The sequence below is a fragment of the Scomber scombrus genome, chromosome 16, assembly GCF_963691925.1.
Source record: "Scomber scombrus chromosome 16, fScoSco1.1, whole genome shotgun sequence".
In the NCBI taxonomy this organism is placed as follows: Eukaryota; Metazoa; Chordata; class Actinopteri; order Scombriformes; family Scombridae; genus Scomber; species Scomber scombrus.
This window is the reverse complement of record NC_084985.1, coordinates 9,345,768-9,355,216: the sequence shown is the minus strand read 5'-3', so window position 1 is coordinate 9,355,216 and position 9,449 is coordinate 9,345,768. Positions and strand designations below refer to the sequence as shown.

Sequence of the window (9,449 nt, the reverse complement as noted above, 5' to 3'; positions counted from 1 at the left end):
GAAGGTGCGCACGAGTTGTCTTGAGAGAGGTTAAGAGGGCTGTCAAAAAGAGTAAGTTGTTTTTATAAACCTTTTTATAATTTAAAATGTCACATCTCGACTTGTTGCTAACCGTGACTCATACATAGCAACTGGAAGCCGTTGATTTGGCTTCTCTCGTTGCCCCTAACAACGCGGAGCTAATCAATGGCACGATTTTCGAGTCAGTCCCTTTTTCATCATATAGTTAGCCTTCTTTCTTATTGCTTATCTGCTTGGTTTTACACAGAGATCACAATGGCTGACAGCGCCGAAGTTACACCTGTCGTGACCTGCCAGTCTCCTCCTGGTCCTGGAAAAGAGGAGCAGGGAGGAGGAGAAGGTGGAGGTGGAGGCTCTGAGACGGACGCAGGAGCTGGTTTGACTGAGACTCAGACGGAGGTGCTGGAGAGATGTCTGCATGCTCTCAAACACGCTAAAAATGATAGTCAAACACTAGCTGCACTCCTGCTGGTAAGGCGTCAATCTGCTTGAAATTAGGGTGCAAATTACACACAGTTTATTTAAGGAGGGGAAGGGAATGCGAGGGTTGGGACATAGGAGGGGAGGATGGGTTGTTGTTTTTTCAAAGTGCTGTGTATAATGCAAGAAAGGTAAGAGTCTCTTTAACTGTTGCATATTGTGAATTGAGGACACACCCGCACACATTACAGAGGACTCATTATCAGGACACTTAGATAAGCTGTTTACATGTCACAACATCTCAATTTCTATTGTAACACACCAGTCTTACAGGGTAATCCAGAAGCTAAGATATAGATGTTTACATGTTCCAGCACAAAACTGGAATAGTAAAAAAACAACATTGCAGCCAGGATACTATAAACTTAAATATCTTTGCTTCTGTTTATTTTAACCACATGTAGATACTATTCAAATGGACTACAAACTTTTAATAATAACCACATTAATAATTAGAAATTAACATGCAAGCAAACTACTGATTTTTTTTTTTTTTACTTACCTGTAGTAGTATTAAGCCATGCAGATGCTTTAGTTTTAATTTTATGTCCAGGTTTTTGAGTTTCAATATGGCTGATAATCCACTCACTTTGCTCTAAACATAGCTACTACTCTCCACTGAGGAAATAGCACAGATAAAAACTGTTGTGTTTTTTGGATTATCCAGAATAACAGGAACACTGTAGATGTTTTTGTTGTTGGATGCTTTAAGCACGACAAATTAAATTCTGTCCACCCACGTTATGTCAGGGTGGAGGTTAAAAAAACATCTCATAATCTGGTCAGATAATACCCGAATAAATAGATAAAATAAAATGTAAGTGACAGAATATGTTTGTTTTTTAGTATGTTTTGTTGGGGTTTTTTGTAATTTGGATGGGCCGACCCTCTAACCCAGGGAAACTCAGAAGGCTAGAGACCATGTGTGTGCTCTTCTAGTGTTTTTTGTTTTTGCATGACAAATTAAATTCTGTTCACCTACACTGTGTCAGAGTGGAGGTAAAAAAAACATCTCAGAATCTGGGCAGATAATACACAAACCATGGTTAGATAAAGGAAGATTTAAGTGACAGAATATGTTTGTTGTTTTGTTTTTCTCTTTATTTATTTTTGGATGAGCCAACCCTTTACCCCAAGTAAACTCAGATGGATAGACACCGTGTGTGTGTGTGTATGTGCTCTCTACTCTATCTTTGACCTAGCTCGTTATTTTCCTCTCCCTGTTCACAGATCACTCGTTTGTGTCCAGCGAACCAACTAGACAAACCCACCTTGAGGCGCATCTTTGAGGCAGTCGGCCTCAACCTGCCAGCTCGACTTTTGGTGACAGCGGTCAGGGGGAACGACAACTGCGGCTTACCCCCCCAAGAACTCCTGTCATTGGGCACGGCTCTATTGTCTGCACTGAGCACAGATCCAGACATGGCCGCTCATCCCCAGCTCCTAACCACAATCCCACTTCTGCTCAGCATCTTAGGGAACGGTCCCATGAACCAGAAGAAACAAGCAGCGGAGGAACAGAACCAAGCTGGAGAGATGGGGCTGAGTCCAGATAGTGAAGTCCACCTGACAGATATTTCAAACCCTGAAAATAATCCAGACAGTTTAGATGAATCAGTAAGAGAGACTGAGACCAGCAAGCAAAAGGGTGACGATAGCAGTGCAGCAAATGGAGCATCAGCCCCTCAAGAGACCTCCTCCAAGCTGGATGAGGCCATGGCGGCTGACTGCTATCAGGTTCTGACAGCTGTATGTGCCTTACCCAGGGGTCCTGACCAGCTGCTGAGCAGGGGTGCAGTCCCAGCTCTGTGCCAAGCGGTGCAACAAAACCAAACCTTCAGCCACAAGAGGGGGCTTGCCTTGCTTGGTTGCCTTCTCGCAGGTAAAACCAAAGACAAAGCGTGGAGTAAACACCCTGCAGTACTCCTCAGTCTGCTGGTCAGGCTCTCCAAAGACTTCTGCCAATCCAAAGACCAGGACAAGCTTGATATGTGTTCCAAGTTGGTTCAGTTTCTCCCCCCAGTGGGAGTGGAGGTAGAGAAAGAAGAGCTGAAGGGAGTAGTGAGCCGCGTGTGGGTGGAATTGAGGCCGATGATGCAGGCTAAGTTGACGCCGAGGCAGATCAGGCCAATCCTGGTCCTCAGTGCGTGTCTGCTGGATTTGTATGGGTGGGAGATGGTGGGACCACCTAAATTCTGCTGCTTGCTGGTGAACCGGGCCTGTGTGGAGGTCAGAATGGGTTTGGAGGAACCACCCGGTACTGATCTGAGCCCAGAGCTGCAGGACACACTTACAGGTAACTCTAATTCCAACAATGAAGCCACCATAACTGTTTGTTTGTTTAGTGTTTGTCTCCTAGGTTTGAGTTTAAAGAAGACAAGCAATGAATCAGATCCTGTTTGGCAATCAGCTTTAAAATCGTGGGCGTTGGCTCCTCACAAGAACCTCATTACAACATAAATGTTATGGCTTGATTACCAAAACTATCTAATGGCAGCGATCCAAGATCCAGATCACCGCAAAAAGCCTAAGAGCTGATGCTTGAGTGATGGCCTGGATGTCTGACAGAACTATGCACCACATTTTGAAATATCTTAAAACACAGATTGGTGAAAATGTAATTAAAACAATCTTAACTCAGAGCTGCTGTGAAAATGTATCTGCTCAAACTCTGCTTGATTTTGAGCACCTGAAGGACATCTCATCCACAATGATGTAAAAGCTGAGCTCAAAGAGTAATTTATGACCTTTCAAACAGCAGCAGTAGATAAAACAAACGCACACTTCATCAGTGCTGTTTGAATTATTGTTTCCAAGATCAACAATGAACTATCAAGCTCATATTTCCATCTTCTTTGGAATAGAGCATTATTAAACAGTATCTAGCCCACACTGCTGTTATGTAATTAATGTCTATTGCTCTAGTAATAAATAATGTTAATTCATTTCTGTGTTGCTCACAGGAGGCAAGAAGCCTTAAACTTAAGCTAATGAGTAATGATAACGCCAATACTGGGTCATAAATTAGGTAGCGCTGTAAAACTATTTATTCGGTTAAACATAATTAACTCCCTCCTTTTTATTTAAACTGCGTCTCCTCTTTCTCAGGCTGTTACAGGATCATGGAGGCGGCCATCGAGCAGGCCTGCTGTGCGGGCGTTACACAGACTGCAACGCCTGCTCAGAGCTCCATCTCCACGCTCAGTCTGCAGCAGAGCAGGCAGGTCCTCGGTGTGCTGGAGGAGGCCTTCTCTGCTATAATGTACCACCTGCAGCAGGTGAGAGGACGAGATTTAAGCTTCCTGTTCTGTATCAGGTTTCTTTATTCCAAATGAGCTACTTGTTGCCTCTGAGTCCTGTGCCAAAGTATACACCCCTTAGGAATTAAGAGTATGGGATAAAATGCTGAGTAAATAAGAAATAGTTTTAATGTGAAGCTTGCAGGAAACATATGGGGTCTGTATTTTGAGCTAATTAGCTTAAAACAAGCATAATATAATTTGTTTTTTTAAATTCCCTTTTACTCATTTGGAATCAAGCAATAGGAAAGTAATCCAAAAACAATTAAAGAATAGAAAATGTAAATCCTTTTCTCTTCTTTTTTTCAAAGTCTGAACATAAAACAGTGATACCAGTCAGAGGAAGAGAGCAGAAAACTGTTTTATGTTTCCAACTTTAATTAGATTAAATTAAATTCCTGCTTCTTATCTCTTTCAATATTTTGAGGTCCTGCACTAATGATTACATTCTTTGTTCTGCAAAACAAACTTTCTCAGTTCAGTTCATGCACTTTTCTTAAAAAAAAACAAGAACAAAAAGTCCTTTTCCTCTCTTCCTGTTTTCCCAAAGGTGGATCCAAGTCGCTATGGCGACCCTTTCATTTTTGCCACATTCCGCTCTCTGTGCTCATGGCTGGCCGAGGAGACGTCCTGTCTGAAAGAGGAAGTGACCGGACTGCTGCCGTTCCTGATTGGCTACTCCCGGAGCCACTTGCAGGGCGAAAGCCAAGAGCAGGGCCTCTCTGACTGGATGGCCGACATGTCCGTCACCCAGGAGACAGCGGCCTGGACGGGCAGAGAAGCTCTGAGGTAAAATGGGACAATATAGATTAGAGGGAATCACTCATCCTATGTTTTGTCAGTGCCACTATTTCTAAGTAAATTAAACTTTTTTGGCTTAAAACAGTTTCTCACACATACAGTGGATGTGTCTTTGCCTCCATGCCGGCAAAAGTTGTGGCCGGAGGTATTATGTTTTCGGGTTGTCTGTCTATCCATACATCCATCCCATTCTCATGCACGTGATAACTCAGGAACACCCATAGGGAATTTCTTTGAATATCCACACACATCCAATCATGAATAAATTAATATTAATATTAATAATTCAAATACAATAAAGCAACAGCAAATAAACAGAATTTTAAAAATAGTAAAATGTTTTTTAAAAAAAAGACATTCAGTAAAAATAAGTTAGAATGTCATTATTTTAAAGCCAAATTAAATAGATATGTTTTCAGCTTTCATTTAAAAATGTTCACAGAGCTCACATCTCTTATAGCTGTGGGTAGACTACTTCATAATTTTGGTGCGTAATTGAAGAGTGCTTCCTATATGATTGATATGATTAGATTTTGGTGACCTCACAAAATGGGTTTTTGGCCACAACTCAAGAATTTATGTGCTAATTATGTCTAAGTTGACACAGGTGTCTAATAGGGTAAAATGATGAAGTGATGACATTTTTATATCCAAATAGTCTCTAAGTGAAGTGTTTCTCACAGGAATCATACATGTCAATACAGTGATAACTTTCATTTCACCAAAAAATACACCTAACACCTTTTTGTTAAAATCTTACAAATATTATGAGTCCAGACAGATGTGGATGTAAACTGCAGCCTGACTGGTTGGTGGAGACATACGACCGTTAGGTGGTATTTCTAGTTTATCGCGCCCTTTTGTTGTCTTAGTCTTTACTTGTATGTCCTGTTCTGTTTGTATATACGTCTTATGAGCACAGTCATTCATGAACTATGCATGACGTGTTCTTATCCTTACACTCCTTCATGCTGTAAGATCATCTCTGTTTAGCTTTGATTTGTATTAGGAGCGGTATTTAACTGTAACCACACAACTACACAACCTGTTTACCAGGTAGTGTACCTTGATAGAAATGTGTGATTTCTGACTATATATTTTCTACTGTTTTGATAAATTGTCTTTATTTATTGAGATAGAATATTAATCTGCAGCAATTTGGTAACTATTCAGTTGTTTAGGTTCTTTTTTTTTTAAGCAAAAATGATCGGAAAAATGGTTTTAGGTTCTCATATTTGAGAATTTTCTACCTTTACTTGTCTTACATTAGAGAAAATGTATTATCTTTGGATTTTGGACTTTGCTTTGGACCTGTGATGGCATTTATGTGGACTGAAGGAAACAGTTTTGAAGTTTTATACACCAAAACAAATCAATTAATCAAACAAATCACAATTTATTAAAATGATTGGTAGTTGGAAACAAAGACAGACAATATCAATGTTATCCCTTCTTCTTTTTCACTCTTCTCTTCCACCTCCTCTCCTCCCTCTCTCTCAGGTATCTCCTCCCAGGTCTGTGCCACCTGTCAGCGGAGGAAGGTCCGAGGAAGGTGCTGCTGACCCTCGACACCCCGGCGCTGCTGGTGGACTTTCTGTCACAGAGCTGGACTTCACTGAAGGGTAAAAGCGGGGTGGCGTCAGTGAGAGACCCCAGCATGGAGACGGCGTGCTCGGCCCTCCTCAACTTCACCGTCACAGAGCCGGAGAGAGTCAGGTAGCTGCTCGGAAACTGATGAACAGTGAGTTCATGTTGGCATCAGTTTCTCAAAGTGCAAATTCAAACTCTCTTGTTTGTTTTCCAGGAAGGACCCATGTTTCAGGACTCTGGAAACACTTCTGAGTGAAATGCTTCCTGTCTTGGTGCATAAACCTCGCCTCCTGGTCCTAGCAGCAAATTACTGCACTTTGGGACTAATGATGGGCCGACTTAAATCAGCTCCTTCAGGTGAAAGGGTTTTTTTGGTTATTCACACACTTGGTACTACGGCGTGTAAATACATTATGTGATATCACCATCATGTCACAAGATTAATACAGTTATACAGTATTTCTACAGTACACAGGAAACCTTCAGTGTTGTTTTAGTGTTATGTTATCTTGTGGTATTTGTGTTTCTCTTCCGTGGTATTGATACAGCTTCAAGTGACAGTGTTTGTGTAACTGACTTCTGTCACAGCACACACAGTGGAGCTAACAGTATTTATAATGGCTCCATTTCATTTTGATGACCCACTAAATCAAACAAGAGAGTCAGCATGTGTCATACTTAAGCTGTGGGACTGGCAAATGGAGTCCAGCCATTAGTTAGACCTTTTGAAAGGATAAACAAAATCCCACATGTGCATTAAACATGAACAAAGTCTGAGGACCAAAACCTCATAAAGTGAGTACAAGTGATAGACAGTGTGCAGGATTTTTTTTATCTTTTCACAGTCACAGTTTAGGATCCAACACACCTCCTGACAAGATTTTCTGGAGTGCAAGAACTTTGTTGGTGACCTATTAGTGACACCGTTGCTTTTCCTACTATGATTTCTATTTTAAAAAATACCCATGGGAATGCAGAGCATGCAGGCTCTCGGCTGTGTACACAAGATACGGATTCTCTGGTATCTTTAAATCAATTATTTTATTTAGCAGTGAATCAAAATACTCTCAGTGATGTGAAAGGAACAAATCACAGGGAGATATCATCAACTCTGCATTTCTACAGTTCCTTTCTTTTCGGTCTCTTGTAGCTCATTGTTTTCACATATCCACTCTATGGTCTGAGCTGGTCCGTATGCTTAAAACAAACTCTGATATTCCCACTGTGTGCTACCTGTACAGCTCCAAATAACAAGCAGGTTATTTCAATACAACTTTATTTATCTTTGTAAGATAAATTGCATGCAGCAGATCACCTCCTAGATCAGCAGATACACAGACACACACACACACACACACACACACACACACACACACACACACACACACACACACACACACACACACACACACACACACACACACACACACACACACACACACACAGTTGATAGGAGAAGAAGGAAAAACTGAGATGCTAAGAACAAGATATTTCACTCAGGAGATGGTAACACAAAAACAGAGCTGAAAGATGACTGAATATTAGACTTAAATTCATCAAATGGCCATTAAAAAAAAGAGTCCAACAACTTCTTTATGCAGGCTGAGGTTATATTGGTGGTTTTGTTTGTCTGCCCCCTAGTGGCCACATAAGTCATAATGTAGCTTTTGTTATTGTTACATAAGTAATGTGTTGTTCTTTTTCTTTGACATTTGGTTGGGACACTTTTAGCATTTACAGTAGGACACTTGAGTTATTTTTACCTCTAGTGATTTTTTTTTCCTTTCTTTGTGCTTTATACATTTTAAACTAGAACATTACTTCAAAAATATTAAATCTGGGTCATCAGCTCAAAGCTAAAAATTCTTGCACTCTACAATTATTCTCTTTTGTCTCCAGGCTCAGCAGAAGCCGGTCAGAGGCGGTTCTTCTCCTCCGCTCTCCGCTTCCTCCGCGGCGCCCTGGACTCCGGCTCCAGCCCCGGACCGGTGAAGGTGAGCGTCAGCTGGAAGGAGAGCTGGGACGAGGCCGCGGAGCTCTGGAGGTTGAGTTTACAGGCTCTGGGAGGCTGCGTCCGAGCCCAGCCCTGGATCACCACGCTGGTCAGAGAGGAAGGTTGGCTCAAACACACCCTCGCTATGCTGGCTCAGTGTAGCGCACTACCAGACCAGCAAACACAGGAGGTGCTAGAAGAAGCCCTGTGCGCCATGGCGAACCAGTGCATCCACTGCAAGCAGGAGATCGGAGACACGGTGACGAGAAGCGATAAAGGAGCTCTGAGCTGCATGAGGAACCTGAAGAAGCTGGTGGGAGTGAAGTGAGACCAAACTGCTGCAAACAGACACTGAACTCTGACCTGGAGTTGAAAATGAAGTCGCACTTAGAAAATAAAAAAAATAAAAAAGCACAACTAATTACTGGAGCCAAACTTTATTATTTTCACCACTCCGATATGGATCATGTGTTACCTTTTTGTGCTGAGCGGTCTTGTACTGAGATCAAAAAACCCCTTCAGATTAGTCCTGCAGGTCTAGTGATGGTTGTAGAAGGATTTCATAGAAAAGAGGAGTGTTTATGTGTCATATTTTCCTTCTAATTCAGTGTAAATGAGCTCTGATAACCATGTTAGTCTTCTCTATTTTGCATGAAAGTGTCAGCAATGATCTCCACCTGCATCTTTTCAGTGAATGTTGAAATGTTAACGCATTTAATAAAGAATTATTTTATTAGAGAACAGTAAGATTTGTCACCAATTTAGCTTGTTTTTCTTTCTTTAATCCTTTTTTCTCTTTTTTTTTTTTTTTTTTTTTTTTTTATACCATCAACCAGCTGAACAGCAGAGTAAACAAATGAAAATCTGCACCCAATAAAACATTTTTTAGTTTTCTCTCAGTTACCACAAGATGGCGCACTGAGACTTTCTCTGTGCTGAAGTTCTTGATAAACTGAGACACTCACTTCCCTTCATTTGGCCACATTTCTGTATATTTGGAGACATTTCTATCCGGTCAATGTCTCTAAATATAAACCTCGATTTTGTATTTCTTCTGGCGGATCCTAACATAACTGAGTTGGTCGTTTTAATGAATGAGTGCAACATAAAAACACACAAAAGGACGATTTTCAGCCAGTTTTGTTTTCTAACTATGGGTATGTAGCCTGAAATACACTAATTGCAATGAGTAACAATAAAAATATCTTCTTTATTAAACGTTTTCTAATCTTTTACCAACAAGATATTACATGTAATATTCGTTT

At 41.0% G+C, this 9,449-nt stretch overlaps 1 protein-coding gene across 1 annotated transcript; it reads left to right on the top strand.

The window, feature by feature from the left end:
- Window positions 1-10: 10 nt before the first annotated feature.
- On the top strand, window positions 11-9,331 carry ncdn (neurochondrin). Its single transcript, XM_062435943.1, has 8 exons — window positions 11-51; window positions 269-492; window positions 1,732-2,797; window positions 3,610-3,779; window positions 4,351-4,589; window positions 6,102-6,317; window positions 6,406-6,548; window positions 8,091-9,331. The coding sequence occupies exons 2-8, from the start codon at window positions 277-279 to the stop codon at window positions 8,510-8,512; spliced, it is 2,472 nt and encodes an 823-aa protein (XP_062291927.1). The 5' UTR covers window positions 11-51; window positions 269-276; the 3' UTR covers window positions 8,513-9,331.
- Window positions 9,332-9,449: the final 118 nt, after the last annotated feature.

Bases quoted from the DNA above. Each gene is read 5' to 3' on its own strand.
- ncdn (XM_062435943.1), top strand. From the start codon at position 277: ATGGCTGACAGCGCCGAAGTTACACCTGTCGTGACCTGCCAGTCTCCT. The intron at 493-1,731 runs GTAAGGCGTCAA...CCCTGTTCACAG, and splicing joins CACTAGCTGCACTCCTGCTG to ATCACTCGTTTGTGTCCAGC. The intron at 3,780-4,350 runs GTGAGAGGACGA...GTTTTCCCAAAG, and splicing joins TAATGTACCACCTGCAGCAG to GTGGATCCAAGTCGCTATGG.